The sequence below is a fragment of the Balaenoptera borealis genome, assembly GCF_965194805.1.
Source record: "Balaenoptera borealis genome assembly, chromosome: 10".
Classification (NCBI taxonomy): domain Eukaryota; kingdom Metazoa; phylum Chordata; class Mammalia; order Artiodactyla; family Balaenopteridae; genus Balaenoptera; species Balaenoptera borealis.
This window is the reverse complement of record NC_138874.1, coordinates 72,149,007-72,173,878: the sequence shown is the minus strand read 5'-3', so window position 1 is coordinate 72,173,878 and position 24,872 is coordinate 72,149,007. Positions and strand designations below refer to the sequence as shown.

General features: G+C 37.2%; 1 protein-coding gene across 6 annotated transcripts; it reads right to left on the bottom strand.

Moving 5' to 3' along the window:
• Positions 1-376: 376 nt before the first annotated feature.
• LOC309604686 (mitochondrial import inner membrane translocase subunit Tim23) lies at positions 377-24,858 on the bottom strand. Of its 6 annotated transcripts, none has more exons than XR_014230947.1 (9): positions 24,605-24,852; positions 21,883-21,941; positions 13,684-13,777; positions 13,381-13,465; positions 10,802-10,860; positions 8,877-8,987; positions 8,493-8,637; positions 5,737-5,870; positions 377-909 (listed from the first exon to the last, which is right to left on the bottom strand). XR_014230947.1 is itself a non-coding variant. In XM_082339648.1 (8 exons), the coding sequence occupies exons 1-8, from the start codon at positions 24,708-24,710 to the stop codon at positions 840-842; spliced, it is 729 nt and encodes a 242-aa protein (XP_082195774.1). In that variant the 5' UTR covers positions 24,711-24,852; the 3' UTR covers positions 377-839. The 6 variants fall into 6 exon arrangements, 4 of the variants coding, with proteins under 4 accessions (XP_082195774.1, XP_082195776.1, XP_082195777.1 ...); XR_014230948.1 differs by having other exon boundaries at positions 8,493-8,553; XM_082339648.1 differs by lacking the exon at positions 5,737-5,870.
• Between the last annotated feature and the right edge of the window lie 14 nt (positions 24,859-24,872).

Sequence of the window (24,872 nt, the reverse complement as noted above, 5' to 3'; positions counted from 1 at the left end):
TCATTTCAAAGATGAGAAGACAAACTCAGAAATTAAATAACTCGTCCTTATTTTCTTTAGCTTGCTTTCCCAAGGCTTCCTAAAAACTTACAGCTCGCGTCTACGTCATCTCTTTTTCAAATTATCCCCAGTAAGATGAGCTAACGTGTACAGAATCACGATTGTTGCACAGATTGTTCTAGCACAGTACAGTAATGGTATAATGGTTAATCTGAAATATCTTTAGGTTGTGTAGTGGCAACTCTATTGGAGAAAAATTTTAACCTAGTTGCTAATGCTGCCAGTAGCCCTTCATTTCAACACAAACATGAAAACATGTTTTAGCCTAGTGGGGCAGAAACAAATGCCAAGAGTAACTTTGGAGACACCCACTATGTTTTATGTTGGAGTTATGACTTTGGTTCCGTTTTTACCCTTTATTGGGAATACAGGGCAGTATTACAGTCTTGGATTATTAAATGAACAAATGTGGTGATACAGCATTGACAAGCATGACCTGAATTCTGGGAGTAAGTGGTTTTCCAGTTCGGGGGGGTAGGAGAAAAAACAGGTGCAAGATCTTCTTTAAAGGAGAAGAGAACCACATTACTCAGCCACCAAAGGATTTTGGCTTCAACTCATTAATGGCTGGAAGGAGTGCCAGTCCTGGTCAACCATCCATGATCTTCATCACAGCAAACTGGAATCTCCTTTTTCAAACTAGTTGCAGGTAAAAGAGTAAATGACTCCAGACTGACTTATAAATTGATCTGGATGACTACTAAAGTGTCCTCCGTTCACCAGCTAGTAATCTTCAGAGAGACTGTTGGAGCAAGGAGCCTCTCATGTGCTCCCAGTTATTATATATCGCGTAGAGGCTCGTAAGGGTTAGTCCTGCCAGGCCGCCTCGTGCCACCCCTCGAAGACCACCTGCAGAGGAAAAACAAAATAACAGCCTTGTATTGCATACTGTCCTAGCATCACAGGGTTAACTAAGAGTTTCCTACAGCTGAGACACACTGTTCATGTTTATGCAGATTCCATCCCAAACAGGAGAATAAGCTGTAAAATTAATAAAAGAAACTAAGACTGAAGTTCAGGAGAGAGAGATTCCCTAAATCACTTGTTTAATACATAAATTATATTTTCATATTCACAACGTTTTTTTCACTTTTAATTTCACAATTTGTATCTAAGATCATCAGCATAATTTCTTGACTTTTCTCAATCTGACTTGATCCTAGAACACTTCTGGACAAGATCTTACGGTTATCATTGAAGTCACAGCCAGATAAGTAATTCCCTGCTAGTCATATAATTTAGAACTTGGGACTTCCCTGGTGGCACAGTGGTTAAGACTCCAAGCTCCCAATGCAGGGGGCCCAGGTTCGATCCCTGGTCAAGGAACTAGATCCCACATGCATACTGCAACTAAGAAGCCAGTGAGCCATAACTAAGGAGCAGCCCACCGGCCATAACTAAGGAGCCTGCATGCTGCAACGAAGACCTGGCGCAACCAAATAAATGAAGAACTTAACTGGCACTGTCAACTGATTTAAGGCTGTATGTAAACACAGTGACACCCTCTTTGAAAACAGTATTAACAGCCTTTGGACTCTGCACAGGTCCTCTAAATATTAACTTTGAAGACTCAAGACAGAATGGTGGGTGATAAGATGGCTATAATCAAGCTTTGAGTTAGATGCTGATGAAGCACCAACTCCCCTGTTGCCTATTCCTACCCTGATGTGTCAGAAAATCTCAACTAATGAGCAATGAGGAGGCACTTAACATCATACTAGTTGAAAAACATTCAAGGATTAGACTTTGAACTGTTTCTGCTTAACAACAAAAGAACAATTTTTCATGTGGAAAAAGATTAGGAATAGATATTTCATTTGAAATGCAGAAACAAAAATGTTTCAGTCAGTTATCTGAAAATAGTCCCCAAGTCTAATAAGAGGAATGGGGGGTACCCAAAGAAGCTTTTAAGAAATATTTGATGTTCTCTTACAGTTTCACAAATAAGTAGGGATCACAGACTTCAGGTGTAGCCTATATTGTACCTATGGAGTATTTGTTCCAAGTCACATGTTAGGAAGGCAAAGGTCCGGTCGTTATACCTTATTATAGGCCTTTTAGCTACGAGCCAGTAAATTCCATGAAATTCATGACACTGCTGAGTTAGAATGCTTCAGACCAACCCTTTCTGCAATGAATGTCTTGCCAGATGGCTTCAGATGATAAAGGGCCACTTCTTCTAGGAGGCTCTCTAGCCTGAAGACTTAAGATAGCTGACCTGCTTAAGCTTCAACTATGAAGTGCCCTAATTATCTATCTTAAACAGACCCAAACAGAAACTGCAGGCGTCATCTGTAAACAGCTGTCAAATATGTGGGAAGGAGGATCCGAAACATAAAAAAATTAAAGTAAATGGGAGATATCTCCTAGAAGTCTACATCATCTCTTTATATCTTGCCACACAGACTAGGCATGACAGTTGAATATGCAACTGTATTCAGTGTGGTTGAAAAATTAGAAAAATGATATAGGGGAGGTAATTGAAAGCACAATAATTTCGCAGACACCATTTCCTGGGACCATACATTCAACTTCAGACTAACTTCCCTGGACCTTTAGTCGATTACAGGTCCACAGGACTCTGAAGTCTGCCCACTGGTTTGGAATTGGCTGCAAAATGTTACTTTCAGTTGGCCTTTTGCTTTGAGTGTCCTAGGAACATGGTTTCTACTTGGCCATTTTAGAAGGATCTTCACACTACTCATCTATCAGATAGCAAGCCTCCCTGGATATAGGTACTAGGGGTAATAATGAAATTGGGAACTATAAGTATTTAAGATTTTGGGGACATCAGTGGCACACTGTATCCCTTAAGAAAAATTTATCCCCTAGAAAGCCTTCTACTTTCTGACCAAAATGAAACAAACTTAGTTCAAATCAATTGTTACTTCTCTGAAGGCTAGAAAAAAGTTGTTTCTAGCAAGAAGACACCAAACATACATAAGTGCTTGATTTACTAATCACAGTAACCCTGACTCAAGGGTAGCCTTTTATTACATGTTTTAGTTTTAATTCTTTCCATTAATTTCAGGGTTTTCTAGCTGGTTGATCTGTTAAAAGTTTGACAGCCTTGGCTTTAGGCTTTCTGTAATAAAACAACTTTTGCCCAACTAAACACAGGAAGTGGATTAGCAAATAAACTTGCTTTGAACACAGAGTAACCAAATGAGGCCAATGGTTAATCTCTATAAAGCAGAACAAACATGAGACTTGTGTGTCACAGTTTTATCTTCTATCTTTTGGATACTTATACAACTCTTCCAGAAAGGGCAAATATCACCTCTTCTAAACCTGGGAAAATGAGGCCCAGAATATTTAAACGCCTGGTTTATGCGGTATAGAGCTGATCACTGGCAGAGCTAACACACTGAACTGATAATTATTTTAGCACAACGGTCAGCACATTTTTCTTGAAATGGCCAGAAAGTAAATATTTTAGGCTTTGAGAGTGCAAAGGCTATGTAGGTACTTATATAACCATTAAAAATGTTAACCATTTAAAAATGTAAAATACATTCAGTGAAGAGACAGGTATCTGGCCAGCAGGAGCCTGTGGCCCTTGCTTTAGAGGAACAGCCTTACATACATAGAGATGGCTACAAATTCCATTCAACAAATGTTCGTACTACTTAAATTTTTTTGTTAAAACTATTCTTTAAAACTGTGATAAAATACACATAACATAAAATTTACATTAAGTGTACAGCTCAGTAGCATTAAGTACATTGGCGTTGGGATACCATCATCCATCTCCAGAGAACTTTTTTCATCTTACAAAACCGAAACTCTGTACCCATTAAACAACAATTCCCTCCTCCCCGTCCCAATCTAATGCCTAATTTAATTTTTACTACGTTGACACATCTTTGCTCACTTTAATTTTTATTTTTATCAAAGTAGTCCATATAGATAATTTTAGAAGTCAAGATAGTACCAAAAGATTTTAGTGATGCACAACAGTCTGGGGTACTCATCATTCTTACCCTAATTCCCAGTTCCCAAAAGCAACTACTTTAGTTCTTTGCTTTTTACCTGCATGTTTCTAAAGAACATCTTTATCTTGCTATTTCTATCCTAGATATTGTCTATTGATTTCCTACTAGGAAAACTGTGTCAAGTCTCGTAAGAATTGTACAAAATGTGCTTATGGCAGAAAAGTTTATATGTTATCTCATTTATAACTCTCTGAAGGGAATAGAGTCACCCTTGTTTTATAGACAAAGAAACTCAAATTCAGACAAGTTACTCTCCTATTTACACATTTAGGGATCCAGTGCTAGTCAAACTCAGTCTGACTCCAAAGCCCACTGTTTTTTTCAGCATACCAAATTGCCTCCAGCATAGAGAAAGGAGATTATCAGGGAAATTTCTTGAAAGGGGTACTAACAATTGAGCTGGGCCTTAAGGATGGACTGGATTTCAAATTTATCTGTTTGATCATATGACATGCATGAGAAAGCTGTGGGAGAAAAGGCTGGAAAGATAGGTTAACATTAGAACATGGAAGGCTAGGGTGAGAAGTTTGAATTAAGATAGAAAGGAAGTGTGTCACCATCACAGGCTCCTGGGTAGGGAGTATTAGAATTAGAACCATCCTTGAGGAAGATTAAGCTAGAAATAGTTAAGTAGGTAGGAGACTGGAGGTAGAAGTCTAATGTCAAAATGGTCAACGGAAAATACCGTTAGAGAAGTTCAGGGCTTGTGATAAGGGCCTCAACTCAGGTGATGGGTGTGGTAAACTTCACAACTGATGGAATGAGGGGACAGAGAAAGAAAGGCAGAAATCAAAGGTGATTAGGCCTGCTTCCTCCTTCTTGTTTTTTCTTTCTTGGTTTTGTAACAGAGTGGAAGCAGTAGGTGGGACTTTGAACCGCACTTCTGGGCTTTCCTGGGCTTCCTGTACCACTGCCCCATCCAGTCCTTCCTTGCAATGCCCGCGCTTCCATGCAGGACCAAACTCACTAAAATATCCCAGCTGTTTTTGAGCCCCCACGTTACAGTGTCCTTTTAGGACTAGTCTTTCGGTGGCTGTTTTTCTGCAGGTGGTAGGGAGTGTCCCAGACCCCTTTGAGAACCTTATGGAAGTTTTAGAGGATTTAGAAACCCTGACTTAACATCTCCTGGTGTAAACTCTGTACTCAGGAGAAGGGTGAAAGTTTAACTCTCTGGAAGTTACAATAAACAATTTAAGGCTTGTAAGTAAATGGAAATGCTCTAGTACTCAGATGGTAAGAATTAAAGTCCAGGTAAACCAAGTCTTTATACTGGCCTATGAAGTTCTATCATCTATATGATTTGGTCCCTCCCACTTTTATCACTCCAGATTCTGCTACTCTCCCATTGCCTTTTAACTCCCACTTCAGGGCCTTTGTTCTTGCTGTTACCTAAATTGCTTCCTCCAGACATCCACCTCACGCTCCCTCATCTGTCCATCCTTGGTCAGATATCACCTTTTCCTTGAAGGGTGTCTTAAAACACCTTGGTACATACAGTTTTGCATGTATGCCTTCGTGTGCTGTGGGATAAATTGCTGAAAATTAGATGACTTAAGCAAAGGATCTACATATTTAAAATATTAATAACTAATGCCAAATTGCTCTTCAAAGTACTTGCTTACCTTTGCCAATAAGCATCATCTACCATCACTTTTTAAAGCCAGGTTGTGAAAAATATTACCTTAATGTTTTATTTTGCTTTTCCCTGGTTCCTTGTGAGCAAACTTCAATTGTTTAGTGGTCGTTTGTCTTTCCTCCTGAAGGACTTTGTCATATCCTTACTCCACTTTTTACTGGGTTGTTGGTTTAAGTGATCTGTTGAAATGTTTTATATATTATGGCAGTTAGCTCTTTGGAAGAATGTTGATGCCAGTAATAGAAATAAAGAAGTCATCAAGAGGCTGTTTGTGGCATATGAAGTTTAATTTTGAAGGCCTGGCATTCACTGAGAAGTAGTACCTTTTAACAATAACCCTGATAATTGCTTAATTTGAAAAACTGTATTTGTTTATCTTCTTACTTTTACTTAGCTTGCTTTTATAAGGTGACTTTCTCATGGAAGGCACAGGATTAACAGGTAAGGAATTTTCTGCGAGGGGGAAAGGGGCACCCATATTTTTTGGTTTCTGAGGCCTTGTTTCCTGAAGATAAGTGATCAGGTCTCTTCAACATTCTTAAACTTACACATGATAGCAAAACTACAGCTGTTCTCATTCTGGTAAAATACTGGTCATTAGATTTTCACACGGCATAGGAAACCTAATAATGACATTTCACACCTTCTGAAAAATATTTACAGAGTTCATTAAATAAAGCATTAGATCTGAAGTAAAAGCACACCATCAGAATTATTCCTTTAGCCTCTTTTTGGTCTGACAACTACCCACCTTCTCATGTATTTTCCCTCATGGTTTTTCTTTCTACAAAAGTAGCTTCCATACCTAAATTGAATCATATTGCTTTCATTCTAAACTCCTTCCTTTTAAAAAAAAGAAAAAAAATCCTATTTTAGAAGAGTAAATTGGGGATTGGAAAGATTTTAGGTCAACAGGAATTAACCATTCTCTAAATGTAAACTTCTTTCCTTAATGGTTTACGCTGATTCTAGACTAAAGAGCGCCTAAACTTTTCCAAATCCTTGAATCTAGAAGTTTTACAAATATTCCTGCCACACAAAACTCATAATTCTGTGCTCTGTCTTAAGTAGAGTGTAAACCAGAAATCAGTAAGATACCGATTTGCCTTTGTTAGAGCAATTTTGATGCGTTGAGTTAAACTGTTCAGCCAGGAACTACGAACCAATGTTGGAATTCTGGGTCAGCAGATTATTTACCTCTTCTATGTTCCCCAATTGCAGTGGAAACTGAAATCTACTTGTCACCTGACATAGAATTAATGAATATTCTTTTTTCCCCTTTCTCTTCTAAGCCAAGAGCCTACTCTTCCATAATTGATGTTGGAGGTGTCCCAGGTGGTGTTATAAATGCTATTCCCACAAGGAAGTTCTGGACACAGAAAGCTAGGCTCTCCTTTTCTGGATAATACCAAGTATTCAGCCTTTCCCTTTTTATCTTTAAAATACATGTAATATGTCTTAAATGAGATGGTAATTCAGTACATTTTCATACTCAGGGCTGCCCTCAACACAGGAAATGCCGTAATGGCTTACCTTGAGCAAGAAAACGGGGATTGGTGGGAACTGAGCTGCAGCTTCAGTGCCCATCCACTGGGGTAGCTGCTCCCCAACCTCAGCTCCAGCCATCTGCCACCACACATAACGTGAGCTTAGTGTCTTCCATTTGTTCAAAAGAAGCTAAAATTTCCAGACTTTTGTGTGAAATCTCCTGTTTTTTAAATTTTAATTTGATTTTTAATAAACATAGTTTGGGCCAACTAAACTCTTGATGGCTGAGTGCCACCCTTGTGGTGCCAATTAGGGTTTTCAATTCCTTTGTCTGATCCCAACGATTTTCAATGTGGAAGTATTTTTAGGTTTTTAACAAGGTTCTTCTATGCCAAGGTAACACTTTCATGGACATAAAAGGTATTTACTGTCTTACTCTACCTGGGAGCTCTGTTGATGTGCGTAAGCACACGCACGTGTTGCAGAAAGTATTGTGAGCTCTTAAGAAGAAAATTCCCAATGTGATCCATTTTCAAAATTAAAAAAGCTTCTTACTCTCAGTTGTATCAGGAAATTTTGGATTTTATAATTCTGTTGAGACTTCTCTCATTTCTTTCCAGTAAAAATGAGGCCAAAATGCTACTTGATATTTGTGATAGAGGAATTACATAAAAACGAAATTACTCAGTTAATCAAGTGTCTAAAAGCATAATAAAGCAATCAAACAAATAAAGGTACTTTTCAGAGGCTTGAGTATAGAACATATGTAGTTTAGGCAATTTAAAACAGAAATGTGAGAAAAATCTGGGGCTGTCACTAGTTATATGATCTTTTAAGAAAGATCCTCTTAATACTGTGCTCATCTATAAAATTGGGGTGTGATAATTATCACTTCACAAAGTTTTAAATGAAACAAGTTATATTAACTGATTATTGCTGAGCGTGTAATCGTAACTCAGTGAATGTTAATTTCTTTTCCATCTTAGAGGAGAATTTGATGTTTGATATTCATCCAGTTAATTTTGACTCAACTCTCAGGGTTTTGATTTTTTTTTTTCCATAACTGAATGGTATTTAGTCCACCCACGTTCATAACAGCATTATGCACAGTAGCCAAAGTGGAAGAAACACAAGTGTCCATTGACACATGAATGAATAAACAAAATGTGGGACATACGTACAATGGAGTATTATTCAGCCTTAAAAAGGAAGGAAATTCTAACACATGCTACAACATGGATAAACCTTGAGGACATTATGCTAAATGAAATAAGCCAGTCACAAAAAGAAAAATACTACATGATTCCACTTACGTGAGGTACCTAAAGCAGTCAAATTCAGAGAGATAGTAAGTAGAATGGTGGTTGCCAGGGGCTGTAGAAGGGGGAAATGCAGAGTTGTTGTTTAATGGGTATAGGGTTTCAGTTTTCCAAGATGAAGAAAAGTTCTGGAGATTAGCTGCACAACAATGTAAACATACTTAACATTACTGAACTGTACACTTAAACGGTTCGGATGGTCAATTTTATGTATGTGTATTTTACAAAAAATAAAAACCAAAATCCCAAACCACGAGATGGCAGAGAACATTATACTACAAAAAAAAAAAAAGTATAATGTTTCCTTTTAAACTACAGTATGGATAAAAAGCATACTTCAACTGTATTGAGACAGCTTCACCATTTAATAGTACCTACCTGTACATTTATACAACATGCCCGTCATGGTTCCAGCTGCTACTGTGTTGAGGTCATCTTCTGCACCTCGTGTTTTTTCAATGATGACACCAAATGCACTATAGAGCAAAGCTATAGGGGAAATGGAACTGATCAGTAATAAAAAAGTAAACTGAAAGTCAGTGTGGCAAAATTATATTTAGATAAATGTATTCTACAGACATTATAAGTATTCACAGACATATAAACAATGATCACTGGGAACACTGTTTGTAATAAAAAAGGCCTAGCAACAAATAAAATGACCTTCAAGAGGGGACTGATCCAGAAAAAGACTTTCTACATAATGGAATACTATGTACTCACTTAAAACGCAGGAAGAGCTCTATTCACTAATATGTAAAGCAGGCACACGTGTGTATGACTCTGGATATGCAAAGAAAATGTTTGGAGAGATTCAGAAGAAATTTATTAGCTATTTATGGAAAGTACTACTGGGGAGTCCCAGGAAGAATATCTTTAATTTTCACTTCCATTTTATTCATAACAGCTGTACTTTGGGTTTAGAAACAAAAACAAAACACATGTATTTCTATTCTAAGAAAAATATGACTTCCAGAAACGTGAGATCTGGTTCCTGCACATGTAAAAACCCTAACACTAGCACTATTTAGTTTTAAAAAGATCTTTCCCCAAACTACCATTCTCTTATGCCTGTAAAGACTGATTAGCCATGAATGCATTAACTCTTCTCCTTACCCTTTCTCAAAATTATAGCCACATTTGACCCCTCAAAATTATACCAAACTCAGCCTTACAACTCCTCTGCTGTGATGTTTTTATACTTCTATAAGGGCTCTTCTTCCCGTTTCAATTTATTTAACTGAAACTAAACCTGAGCAGAACACTGTAACCGGTCACATTACAAGGGAAACATACAGGGTGACTGGCCACCCCAGTCTGCCCAGAATTGAGGGTTTCCTGGAACATGAACTTGAAGTGCTACAACTGAGAAAGTCCTGGGGAGACCAGCACGACTGATTACTCTGGGCACACAGGTACAAAGGAGGGTGACTGTGCTTGGTGGAAGGGCACTGGGGTCATGGGCAGCATATGGAAGCAACCATTTACTAGGATCCCAAATGCAAATCTGACTTTACAGTGTGAAAATGTACTGCTTCCAAAGCCCATGACAAGGCTAGGATCTCACTCTGTTACACAGAGGCTTTTCCTATTTTTTCAACAAGATGCCTACATTTTCTCTTACTTAATCTGCCACAAGTAAAAGATTTTCAGACTTTCAAATAAAGTAAACTTTGGATTAGGGCATAAGTGCCATAAGTAGGCTTATTATAAGTCATGAGTAATCAAAAGAGTCAATCATTCATAAACATTACAGTATGAAAGCATTTGGTCCTAAGTACTACTCAATTATCCCTTCCTTAGAACTGCAAATGTTTTCAATGTCTACAAAGGCCCTATTACAATTCTGGCAATTAAGTCTGGGAAATCTAATTAGGTAAACAGAATGATGAATGGTCTATTAGGAAAACATATCAGGACGGCTGGATTAATCTATCATATCTTACTACAGGAACTTGAACCTCTCCTAACAAACAAAACCATTTGCCTTGAACCTAAATTATTTTAATTTCATTTAGTTAAAACATGATTTTATTTGGTGTCTTGCTGAGACAGGAGAGTATGCAGTGATTTAAGCATTTAGAAATGAATGTATTTCACAATGGTATTAGCAGCTGGGATTCTTTTGTTATACAGTTTATGGTCTTCTCCTAAGTAGTATCTATACTACTCACCAGAGTGGATTTAAACATAATTTTTAACATCCCAGGATCAGGATTTTAGTTGATCAAACTGTTCATAATACATGTACATTCTTTCTTTGCAGTAATAATAATTTATTAAAAAGTGAGATATCTACTTACCCAGAGAACCTAGAGTATTAGCCCAAAGTGCCCCTTGCCTGGTCACCATATTCAAGATCCTACCAGGGCAGAAAGAGAAAGAATCTGTATTTAGAACCAGTATTCCTTTAGTATTTAGAAAAACCATAATAATAGCAATTTTAAATGTATAAACGCAATACACGAAGTTTTCTTAATTTTAAAACTTAACATCTCCTCAGAATTCAATTAGGATAGCTTTTACTTTATATAAATATAAATGAAGGTTAGATTAAAAACTCCAACATTTTTGGGCAACAAGTAAAGAAAATTCTAATTATTAAATGTGTAAAACTATTAAATATATAAAAGGTTTGAATGATATCCTGGAATGTATTTTATAAAGAAGTTTACAGAAACTGATCTATGTTAAAAAAAAAAAATGACATAACAGACAAACTAGCTTATAATTAAGTTTCTTATGTGTGTGGGGGGTAGTATGTATACTTAGAATGTTAAGTAGAATCAAAGTGTGGAATATCATGGAATACAAAGCAAAATTAAGGACAAATACTCAAAGGAAAAAGGCATCTAACTAGAATACATGAACAAAGTGCACTCTGTGTCTGCTCCCAGACTAGAACTAAGCAGCCAAAGTGAATGCTTAGCACACTCTCAAGGAAGCACAGCGCTGCCCTCATCCAGTGCCAGACGTCAACAGTGACGGAGGCCACTGGAGGAAGAAGACAGAACACTGCTCTCCCAGCAGTGTAACACTGTCTCAGGAATGGTTCTGTCCTGACAGCTGACTACTGCTGGAGGTTATAGAATTACAACAGCAAACAGGAAAAGAACTCATTTAATTAAAGCACTCATTTAAATTAATGCTCAGTAATAACAAAAATCTGTATTACTTTTAAAGGATTATTTAAAAAATTAGTAATGATTACAAATATTATGTTACACATTTAATTAATCTAATTATGGTACATATTTAATAATATATTAAGTTTAGCACTTAATTGTTTTTCATTTATAACAAGCATCTAAAACTATTAATTTTCATTACTGTATTGCTGGTGGCACTGCAAATTGCCAAAGTCCTTTGGAATGTGATCGGGCAACATACGTCCACTTAAATGGGCCCTTACCTACTTCCCACTTTAACCATCTCTCAACAGATTAAAGGCAGAAAGTAAGGAAACTTACCCAAGATCCCAAAACAGTAAGCAATGAAACTGGGCTTTGAAACTACATAGATTTGTCTGGCCTGAAACCCAATTACCTTTCCATTTTTAAAATGCTGTCTCTCTATTTGAAAGATCAGAATGATTATACTAAAAAATGGTATGTAAGATTTTAAAAATCTGACTTCAGAAATGCAAACCAATTTGACTCTCCCCCAAAATTAGTAACTATGATGGTTTTAAGAAACAAAGGTTATCTTTTCTAAGAGACCTTCCACTTTCAAATTGGTGTTCAGTAATATGATGCTGGGGATTTGTTTCAAAATAATATGGAAGGGAAGAAGGAGGTGGGACACAACTGGTCCTGGTGCTGGTTGATGGTTGTTGAGCTTGGGTTATAGTTCATAGATGTTCACTGTACTACTTTGTCTACTTTTGTATAAATTCAAAATTATCCATAATACAAAAAGTAAAAAAAAAAATTGGAGTAAAGAGCGAATATTAAGAATATAAATACAAAAATATTCAAGGATCTGAGCCTGTAAAGCAAGGGCAGTGATCCATGCAGTAGTAGGAATATGAAAAACTTGACAGGCCTTCAGGTTTCCCAAGGTCCAATTCTAACACACTGCTGCCATCTGCTGGCTAAGAAACATATAAGGAAAATGGAGCTTAAATTGTCCTAAAATAAAAACCACGAGCCACTGAAGAACACATACTGTGTGATTCTACTCATATGAAGCATAAAAACATGCAAAACTAAACAATATACTATTTAGGGAACAGCAACAGGAACTGGTCATGTTTATTCCTTAAGCAGGGTGAAGATACATGTTATATACACTTTCTGACCTTAATTGCACTTTCCCTTCTTTGCAAACTTCAGTTTCCTAAGAGGAGACTGTCTTACTCCTTTTGGAACCACCTCTAAGTTCTAGGGATTTCATTTAAATTTTCTGCACCTTTGCACTTAAGAAAAGGAGAGTGAAGTCAATGAGAAGCTTAAGTCACATGTCGGCAGATTTAGCAATTACTCTTATGTGCTTCTTATTTCTTCACTTATGATGTCCTATGGTTTTGCACACCCCTGAACAATCCAAATAATGTACTAGTAATTCAACAATTTGAAAAGCATGTTATATAGGCCTGCAAAATGGAACAGGTGTAGCTGAGAAGTTAGGTTAGGATAGCACCAGCTGACTGAGGGACACTGACTCAAAAATCACTCCTTCTAAAAGCTTAGACCCAGGACTTAATCCCTAAATTCCTTTTATTTTGAATAAGGGAAAAACAAAACAAAACACCAGAAAAAAAAAAAACTGACCAAAAAGTATACCAATAGTCTAAACAACTGTAATCTCAAGGTTGTGCTCATCAAGCCAACAAAGTAGAGATTAATAGTCAAACATCACTACATCATTACATGAGACTTACTGTACATTTCTTGGTTTGGACCAGGCCATGTTCTGGGTTTCCTTCAGTCCTAGCCGTAGACCATTCATTGCCCCAAATGCAGCCCCTGGCAAATCATAGTAACAATTCATTCAAATAATCAGCTTTATATTAAAGAACAACTATACTTCTGATTCTTTTTCATTTTTATTTAATAATAAGAAAACTGTAAATAATGATTTTCAAAAAAACAACCCTGAAGGTGATATTTTAATTGCCTTTGCTTTTAAGCACCTCTGGCCACTTGGATTGAGGATACTTAAAAAAACATATATAAATACCAACCTGTCATACAACATCCTCCAATGGTAAAGAAGGCCAGTTCAAATCTGCCCCGGGTTTTATTAGCTCCAGTTGGTAAAATAAACTCATCTGTATCCTACAGGGATAATAATGAAAACCAAGTTGAGCTCCCCTTAAGACATAGTACTTGCAAAGTGTTTAATTTTTCAAAGGAGTTTTTTACAGAATGTAAATCCGTAAATTAACTAAAACTCAACTATACTTAGTCAAACAAAAGTAAAACTTTCTGCAACAAAAGGAACATGTAAATCAAAATGAAATGAAATATACAACATATATAGTTATGCTCATTAGTTCTTAGGAGAGATTCTTGCCCAGAACTTTGCATCTCAATGTAAGTTTGATAGATTATAGGAAATTTGCCTTCATGATAAATTTGAAAGTTTAGGAAGGCCATCTCTAGAGAAAGGTAAACTGAAAGCTATGAGAGATAACAGAATACCAGTCTGGAAGGAGAAAATAACTTTCACTCTGTAGCTACTATTTATCCAGCACCATTTTACTATATGTAAGACCAATGATCATAAAAAATGAGCAGAAACTATAAAAGTACAACAGTTTGGATCACTTACGCAAGGGCAAAAATCACCTCCTTAACAATTCTTAACTAGTTGTTTGCAGGGCATATATTCCTTTGATAATCTTAGAAAGCTTACAGATCCACCTTCTAGTAAATGCATACACAGAATCTGGTATGAACCCCCTGAAGGTCAGCCAAGAATCCTAGGTTGAGAAGTGCTACTGTAAGAGCACAATAGGATTGATTTCGCAATACAATCCACTTTTTTATGTTGAACAAATACATTTTTGCCAAGCTTTCCATACAAAAATGGTTAAACTGAGCCCCTGAAGGATAGCACACACCCTTAGCAAAAAACACTAACAAGTAAACATCCCTTTGGCAAATACTGACCTTTGGTAAATGCATTCCTGATTAGGAAAACTGTACCTCTGCACTGATTTTTGATTTCTGGCTTGTGCACACGTTCTTACCAAAAACTGTACAATAAACAAGCCCATGTACTCTCATCACACAGAAATGGTCTGTTGGGCAATGATAAGCAAACTCTGAAAAATTCCGTGTCTAAATATATTTATTATACATTGATCTGTAAATTCTGGGTGCTTCCTGACTTTTCAATTAATGACTTAGTTTTAAATTGTGCTTCCTGTTTGAGGTTTTTAGGAATGGTATATTTAACATGATGAGGTAAGTAATTATCCTTCAATCCAGAAATGGATCGCTAACTACAGATAGGAAATAAAAAAAAAGATGATCATGATTAACATTAGTAAGTATTGATACAAGTGCATGTCATCACTGACTCATTCTTCAGCTAGTGAGTCAATCTTGCATTCCTGAGATATCCAACAACTACTCTTTGAAGCTTGATGTTGTAAACTGAGCTTTAAAAAAACCCTACTATTTGCAACTTTATCTATGTTGAATCAGCAACTTCTCCAAACTGAAAAAATAAAACCCACAAAAACAACCAACCAAAAACCGAGGCTAATATAAACCTTAAAATGTATAACCCCCTAATTTCAAATGTTTGTATTCATCAGACCACTCTTATTTTCATAGGCTTTTGAATAATAATAATCTGATCTAATTAAATAAACTCAGGTGGTATTTATTGCCCCAAATGTACAGATTTGGTTCAAGATTTCAGTAAAAAGATTCCCACTTTACACTTTCATTTACACGTAACTTAGTATTAATGACCTCATAACTTCGTAACTACTCACTCCAATATTTTTTATTGGGGTGCTTTTAAAATTAATTACTTGTTGCTTTTATTTGTGTATTTATTTTTAATTTTATTTATTTATTGGCTGCGTTGGGTCTTCGTTGCTGCGTGCAGGCTTTCTCTAGTTGTGGTAAGCAGGGGCTACTCTTTGTTGCAGTGCGCGGGCTTCTCACTGCGGTGGCTTCTCTTGTTGCGGAGCACAGGCTCTAGGCGCACGGGCTTCAGTAGTTGTGGCTCGCAGGCACTGGAGTGCAGGCTCGGCAGCAGTGGCACACGGGCTTAGATGCTCCGCGGCAGGCGGGATCTTCCTGGACCAGGGCTTGAACCCATATCCCCTGCATTGGCAGGCGGATTCTCAACCACTGCACCACCAGGGAAGCCCTACTTGTTGCTTTTAAATATAAATCTTTAATTTGTGCTCTGATCACTGCTCCTTCTGATCACAGAAGTGCATACAAAGAAGCAGGCAGCCATTGTTGTTGTACCCTCTCCACCCCCACTTATTCCAGGGGCTTTAAAGAAGAGCTGGGAGCTGGTCTCCTTGCTGCTTCCCCATTCGTGAACTAGACATTAAAGATTACAACATTCAAAAGCAATTGCATAAAAAGGAAAAATTAGAAAGTGACAACACACACCCAGGAAAAAGTGTAGGCTCAGAAAAGAACTGAGAAGAGCTTAAGTTTACATTTCAGGCTGGTCCTTGGCACATAGGCAGACTGTAATAATAATAATAATAATAATAATAATAATAATTTAGAAAAACCAATAACCAAATAAAAGCAAACCTTGAGGAAGGGGGGAGAATCTGATTTCCAGAGTTAACCACATTATTAGAGTCAAACGTCCAGTTTTCAGTAACAAAAAATCACAAGGCATACAAAGAAATAGGAAAGCATGGCCCATTCAAAGGGAAAAAATAAATCAACAGAAATGTCCCTAAAAAAGACCTGATAATAGGTGTACTAGGCAAAGACTTTAAAACAAGTGTCATAAAGATGCTCAAAGAACTAAAGGAGATGTGGAGAAAGTCAAAACAATGTATGAACAAAATGGAAACAAAGAAATAGAAGACCTAGAAAGAAACCAAAAAGAAATTCTGAAGCTGAAAGAACAATAGCTGGAAAATTCACTAAAGGAATTCAAAGGCAGATTCGAATGGGCAGAAGAAAGAATCACCGAACTTGAATACAGAATAGAAATTACTGAGTCTTAGGAAAAGGAGGAAAAATGACTGAACAGAAGTGAACAGAGCCTAAGGGATCTGTGGGATACCACAAAGCAACCTAATATACAGACCATGAGTTATAGGAGAGAAAGAGAATGTTTGAAGAAATAATGGCTGAAAACTTCCCAAATTTGATAAAAGAGATGCATATGAACATTCAGAAGCTCAATAAACACCAAGTAAGATACATTCAAAGAGACCCATACTGAGACATGTTAAAATCAAACTTTCGAAAGCTAAAGACAAAGAGAGAATCTTGAAAGCAGCAAGAGAGAAGCAACTTATCACATACAAGGATCCTCAATAAGATTAAGAGCCGATTTCTCAAGAGAAACTTTAGAGGCCACTAGACAGTGTGCTGATATATTTAAAGTGCTAAAAGAAAAAACTGTCCACCAAGAACCCCATATTCAGCAAAACTGCCCTTCAAAAGTGAAGGAGCTATTAAGAAATTCCCAGATAAACAAAAGCTGAGAGAGTTCATGACCACTAGACCCGCCCTGCAAGATACGATCAAGGGACTCCTACAAAGTAAAATGAAAGGACACTAGACAGTAACTCAAAGCCTTATGAAGGGATAAAGATATTAATAAAGGCAAATACATGGACAATTATAAAAGTATTACTGTAACTTATGCTTTTGACTCCACCTTTGTTTTCTACATAATTTTAAAGTTTAAAGCATTTAAAAGAATTATTAGATTATGTTTTTGACCACATGATGTATAAAGATATAATTTTGTGACATCAGCAATTGAGAGGGGCAGGGACAACTGGTAAAGGAGCAGCATTTTTGTATGTTACTGAAGTTAAACTGGTATAAACTCAAATTAGTGTTATAACTTTAGAAAACAGCTATAGAATACATTTTAAAAAAAGGTTATGAGAACGGAATTTAAACAATTCCCTACAAAAAAATCAAATAAACACAAAAGAAGATATTAATGCAGGAAGGGAGGGACAAAAAGCTAAAAGGCTTATAGAAAATGAACAGCAAAATGCCAGAAATCTCTCCTTATCAGTAAACACTTTAAATATAAATGGATTCAACTCTCTAGGCCAAAAGACAGAGATTAGCACAATGGACTAAAAAACATGATCCATTTATATGTTGTCTACATCGGATTCACTTTACAGCCAAAGACACAAAAAGATTGAAAGTGAAAGTATGGAAAAAGATATTCCACACAAATAATAACCAAAAAAGAGCAGGGTGGCTATACTAACATCAGAAAATATAGACTTTACAGCAAAAAAGTTTACAAGAGACAAAGAAGGACATTATATCAATAAAAGTATCAACATAGCAAGGAAATATAACAATTATAAACATTTACTTACCTAGTAACAGACCATCAAAATGTATTAGGCAGAAGTGATGGAATTAAAGGGAAGAATAGAAAGTTCTACAGTAACAGTTGGTGATTTCAAAATTCCACTCTCAGTAATGAATAGTAACTGTTATAACCAGACAGAAAATAAGGAAACAGAGGAGTTAACACATTAAGTCAACTAGATCTAACAGAAATATGCAAAACACTCTACCCAACAATGTACACATTTTTCTCAAGTGCACATAAGTCATTTTCTAGGACAGACCATATGGTAGGCCACAAGTTAAGTCTCAATAGATTTTAAAAGACACCATACGAAGCACCTTTTCCAACCACAATGGGATGAGTTAGAAATCAATAACAGAAGTAAAACTGAAAAATTCACAAATTCGTGGAAATTAAAAAAAACACCTCCTTAAACAATCAATGGATCAAGGAAGAAATCACAAGGGAAATTACAAAATACTTAACAGATGAGCAAAAAAGAAACACAAGATACCAAAACTTGTGAAACTCAGTGAAAGTGGTGCTAAGGGGGACATTTATAGTTATAAATGCCCACATTAAAAAATAAAAAAGATCTCAAATCAAAAATCTAACTTTACAACTTAAGGAACTAGAAAAAGAAGACACTAAACCCAAAGCTAGCAGAAGGAAGGACATATTAAAGATTAGAGCAGGGATAAATGAAATAAATTACTAGAATCAGAAATGAAAGTGAGGACATCACTACTGATTCTGCAGAATTAAAAAGGATTATAAGAAAATGTTATTAACAACTGTATGCCAACAAACTGGATGCCCTTGATGAAATGTACAAATTCCTAGAAACACAAAACTCACCAAGAAACAGAAAATCCGAAGAGACCCATACTAGTAAGGAGATGGAATCACTTATAAAAAAACTCACAACAAATAAAAAGCCAAAAAGCCCAAAAGCCCTGGATCTGATGGCTTCACTGGTAAATTTTACCAAACATTTAAAGAACTAACACCAATCTCGGGGTTCCCTGGTGGCCTAGTGCTTAGGATTCTGGGCATTCACTGCTGTGGCCCGGTTCAATCCCTAGTCAGGGAACTGAGATCCCAAAAGCTGTGTGGCGGCGCAGCCAAAAAAAAAAAAAAAGAAGGACTAACACCAATTCTTCTCAAACTTTTCCAAAAAAACTGAAGTGCAGGGAATACTTGGAACACTTCATAACTCTTTGTATGAGGCCAGCATTATCATACCAAAGCCAGACAAAGACACTACAAGAAAAGAAAACTACAGACCAATACCCCTTATGATCACTGATGCAAAATCTTCAACAAAATTTGAGGAAACCAAATCCCACAGCACATTAAAAGGGTCATACATCATGACCAAGTGGGATTTATTCCTGGGATGCAGGATGTTCCAACAAATGAAAACTGATCAATGTAATAGACCATATTAACAGAATGAAGGGAAAAAACCCCACATGATCACCTCAATTGACGCAGAAATAGTATTTGACAAAAATCCAACATACTTTGATTGATAAAAACACTCAACAAATTAGGAACAGAAGGAAACTACCTCAACATAATAAAAGCCATATATGAAAAACCCACAGCAAATACAATACCCAAAGATGAAAGACTGAAGGATGCCCGTTTTTTTTTGCCACTTCTATTCAACACAGTATTAGACGTTCTAGTTGGAGCAATTAGGCAAGAAGAAATAAAAGGCATCCAAACTAGAAAGAAGTATATCTTTTTTCACAGATAATCTTATATGTAGAAAATCCTAAAGACTGCACCAAAAAAACCCTGTTACAACTAATAAGTGAATTCAGCAGAGTAGCAGGATACAAAGTCAACGCAAAAAATCAGATGCATGTCTACAAACTAACAACGAACAATCTGAAAAGGAAATGATGAAAACAATTCCACTTACAATAGAATCAAAAAGAATAAAATACTTAGGAATTAATTTAACCAAGGAGGTAAGTAACTTAAAAAGACATAAAGAAATGAAAACATATCCCATATTCATGGATCAGAGGCTTAATACTGTTATGATGTCAGTATTACCCAAAACAATCTATAGATTCAATACAATTCCTATCAAAATAGGAACTGACATTTTTTGCAGAAATAGAACCCATCTCAAAATTCATATGGAATTTCAACAAACCCCAAATAGCCAAAACAATCTTGAAAAAGAACAACAATTCTGGAGGACTCACACTTGCTAATTTCAAAACTTACCAAAGCTACAATAATCAAAACAGTGTGGTACTGGCATGTAGACCAATGAAATGGAAGAGAGAGCCCAGAAATAAACACTTGTACATATGGTCAAACGATTTCTGGCAAGAATGCCAAGACCATTCCAAGGGGAAAAGACAGTCTTTTCAGCAAACAGTACTGTGAAAACTGGATATACACATGAAAAAGAGTGAAGTTGGACCTTTACCTAACACCATATACAAAAATTAACTCAAAATGGATCAAAGACCTAAATGTAAGACGTAAAACTATAAAACTCTTAGAAGAAAACACAGGGGAAAAGCTTTGTGACAATGGATTTGGCAATGATTTCTTGGATATGACACCAAAGGCAAAGGCAACAAAAGAAAAAATACAAATATTGGCCTTCATGAAAATTTAAAACTTCTGTGCACCAAAAGACAACATCAACAGAGTAAAAAGGCAACCCACAGAATGGGAGAAAATAATTGCAAATCATGTATCTGATAAGGGGTTAATAATTAGAATCTATAGAGAACTCCTAAAATTCAACAACAAAAAACCAAATGAACTGATTCAAAACTGGACAAAGGACTTGAATAGACATTTTTCCAAAGAAAATACACAAACGGCCAAGAAGCACATGAAAAGTTGCTCAACATGGCTGATCATTAGGGAAATGCGAATCAATACTATAATGAGTTGCCACTTCACACTCATTAGAATAGCTATTACCAAAAAAACCCAGATAATAACAAGTGTTGGTGAGAATGTGAAGAAACTGGAACCCTTGTGCACTGTTGGTGGGAATGTAAAATAGTACAGCTGCCGTGGAAAACAGTATGGCAGTTCCTCAAAAAATTAAAAATACAATTACCATATAATCCAGCAATTCTACTTTTGGATATATAATCAAAAGAATTGAAATGAGAGTCTGGAAGAGATATTTATAAACCAAAGTTCATAGCAGCACTATTCCTGATAGCTAAAACATGGAAGCAATCCAAGTGTCCATTGGACAGATGAATGGATAAGCAAAATGGAATATTATTCAATGGAATATTATCCAGCTTTAAAAAGGAAGGAGATTCTGACACACACTACAATACAGATGAGCCTTGAGGACATTATGCTAAATGAACTAAACCAGTCACAGAAAAATAAATACTGTATGATTCCACTTATTTGAGGTACTTAAGAGTATTCAAAAATCAGACAGAAAGCAGAAGGGTTGCCAAGAGCTGGGGGAAGGGTGGAAAAAGGAGTTACTGCTTAATGAGTATAGAGTTTCAGTTTTACAAGATGAAAAGCATGGAGCTGGTAGGTGGTGATGCTACAATATTAGGAATGCATTAAATACCACTGAACTGTACAGTTAGAAATAGTATATTTTGTTAGTGTATTTTATCACAACTTTAAAAAATGGAAAAAAACAACCAAACCCCAAAATCCTTTAATTAACTAGTATCAGGAAGAGATGTAAGCCAAATCCCCAGAGTTTGTGAGGGAAAAAAGGGTGAATTAAGACCAGAGACTTGGTGCCTCCAGATGCACATATCACAGATCAAGTCAACATAGGTACTTGGGGTTATTTTGTTAAATGGTAAGATAAAGGACCAACTTAGTAAAATCATAAAAGGACTAGTCTTAATCTTACCTGCACGAGATACCGTGGATCCACATTTAAATAAGGAGACAGAGGGTTCATACCAGTTACTAGAGAGAAAACAAAGCATTATATTGCAATAAAATTTTAAAAAGTTATTTCATTTAGCATTAATTTTTCTCTTGTTTTGTGTGTTTTGCAATTTTGATGCACAGGCTCAATGAATGTGAATTTTTCTCTCACTTTCTTAGTCTTATCCTTCCTGTCTGGCAGTTTAGGGGCTGCCTCTTCCTGGTGCCCTCAATCTTGCACTGTTGTCTCAGGATCTCATATCAACAAGATATTGGCAGTGACGTGGATCAAATAATCTAAGTAGCAGGAAGCATAGCCCAGGTCAATAATAAAGCTAATTTCTTTCTACTTTACTACAAAAATGCTTGACAACTATGCAGATTGCAAAATAAAATTGACCAGAAACCAATCAATTTTATGAGAAAAACATCGTTTGGGTTATGTGTTGTGTATAAATATTCTAAGGCAATTCCTTCAGATCTTAGTGTTGACAGATTTGATTTACAGGGTAGAGAATTCTTAGGTCATCACCAGAAGGAAGGGGTCAGGGCAAAAGAAATGGGCACTCTCAGAGGGCCAGACTTGAATTCTACTACCTTTGAAGATAGAAAAATTTATCAAGGAAAATCAACTTTCTCACATTTTAAATTTAATCTTTGGATCCTTCTGTATCTCAGCTGATTGTTCACAAACCTATCCAATACCCAGGACTCTGGTCTTTTCATCAATTCGAAGTCCTATTAGTTCTGTATCCAATATCTATCCTGAATTGTGTTACTTACCATCTTTATTGCTACCACCCTAGGCAAACCACTAAATCTCACGTAGACTGTAGTAACTATCTCCTACCTAACCGGACTCCCTACTTGCTCTAGTCCCTCCAATTCACTTTCTAAATGGCAATTAAAGTGATTTTTTTTTAAGAAAAGGAAATCAGCCTTAATGGCTTCCATTTACACCTGTAACCAAATTCAAACTCCTTACAAAAAGCTTACACAACACTACATTAGCTGCCATTCCTTGCCCCTCTAATCTCATTATCTCCCACCAAACCAACTCCGGAGTAACTCTGTAGATACAATGGCCTAACAGCTGATTCTCAAACACTTGCCTCCCCCCAGGCATTTGTACTGTACTCAGGTCACAGCTCAAAGGTCAACACCCCTGAGTTGCTTTCCCTGGACCATTCTTAAATGGCTTTGGCTCCCATCACCATCTCAAGATCCTTTTATTGCCTTTACACACTTATCACTAACTGAAATATTTTTTACTTATGTTACTTGGCTCACTTCAACAGGATGTAAGCTCTGTGAAAACAGCACTCATCTTTTAAAATTTAACTGCTGTAGTCCTGCACCCAGAAAAGTCCATCTCAAGTACTCAGTGAATGGTGTTCACCCCTTGATCTCTTAATTTACCTTCAAATCTTAATTAACGTAACAATGCTTCTTCACATTAAGGCAGTGTCCTTTGTGCTCCAAAACTCAAAGGTCCTGAGACTAATATACAAACTACATACAGTCATATCCTATAACTTATTACATACAAACTATGTTCTAGATTCAGTTCTTTCAAAACTAAATTTATTTAACTATTATTTATTTTTGGCCGCACTGGGTCTTCGTTACTGCGCGCAGGCTTTCTCTAGTTGCGGCGAGCGGGGGCTCTTTGTTGCGATGCGCGGGCTTCTCATCGCGGTGGCTTCCCTTGTTGCGGAGCACGGGCTCGCAGGCTTCAGTAGTTGTGGCTAACAGGCTCTAGAGCGCAGGCTCAGTAGTTGTGGCGCTGGGGCTTCGTTGCTCCACGCCATTCCCAGACCAGGGCTCGAACCCGTGTCCCCTGCACTGGCAGACGGATTCTCAACCACTGCGCGACCAGGGAAGTCCTAGATGCAGTTCTGACACAGGTGACACTAGTAACTTTAAAGGGCGTTTTTGTTTTTGAGCATAAGAGACCTAAAGAAATAGTACAAAGATTCTCAAGAGAAATCAGTTTTATGAAGCGCTTATCCTTCACCAACTTCCCACTATCTTTAACTCCAAGTTCTATTCATCCAGTTGAATACCACAGTTAGAAAGTTCCAAAGATCTGGAATACATATTCACACTACTTAGGAGAGGGCACAGGCAGGGTATTCGTGCTTCGGCACCCTAGATCTTGAATATTTCCTTTCCTAAAATTCTTACCGGCTTCTTTCTTCATGTCTATAAAAGTTCTCTTCCAAGTTCCTCCAGTTGTCTCGACGTATTTCTTTCTCTCCTGTATATATTAGTATTGAGTGTTTTACCCTGACGGCTACTTCGTGGTTTAGAATGTGACTTTGTGCTAAAAAGTTATGTATGGGCTCGATACGTGGAATGCATTTACTTGCAAAACCGGGCGCTCTTCTGCACTTAGGGCCAAGCACACAGCCCAACACACAAGGAATTTGTGGGAGGAACGATAAGACACGAAGCTTGAATATAAAAGGAAGAAAACATGCAACATCTCCTGGGTCCAGGTCAACCACAGAGAGCTTCTCGGAATCCATGGCTCCAAACACTCGTTCAGTGTTGAAAGAGCGGCCGCGCAGACACACTAACCCCACCACTGCTACTGAAGCTTGTGACCGCCAGCAAAAAAAAAGAACAGGGCACGTCGCATGTGTAGCGTGGCCGCAAGAACCAGTCAGAAATGTTCGCAAGCTAGGCCCGATACTTACGCGGGACTCCGGCCAAATCCGCGTGCGAGTAGCCTGCTCCACCGGCTCCGAAAAAGCCGGCCAACCCCCCTGTGGTTTTGTTGCCGCTTCCGCCGCCGCCCTCCATGGTGTTGCAGCAAACTGCCCGTCTGCTTCTCCCCGCCGCTTCAGGCCGAGATCGCGTGCTCGCCCGTTTCTCCTCTGTAATAGTGGGGAGACCCGCGTAACAACCACCTCCTTCACACGCTGACCTTCCGGGCGCCGGCGCCCGCTAAACCTCACACTTCCG

Coding starts and splice junctions, on each gene's coding strand:
- LOC309604686 (XM_082339648.1), bottom strand. CDS start 24,710: ATGGAGGGCGGCGGCGGAAGCGGCAACAAAACCACAGGGGGGTTGGCC. Junction 21,942..24,604: donor GGATTTGGCCGGAGTCCCGC/GTAAGTATCGGG, acceptor TTTTCTCTCTAG/TAACTGGTATGAACCCTCTG. Junction 8,638..8,876: donor CATGTTGTATAAATGTACAG/GTAGGTACTATT, acceptor ATTGTTGTGCAG/CTAATCTCCAGAACTTTTCT.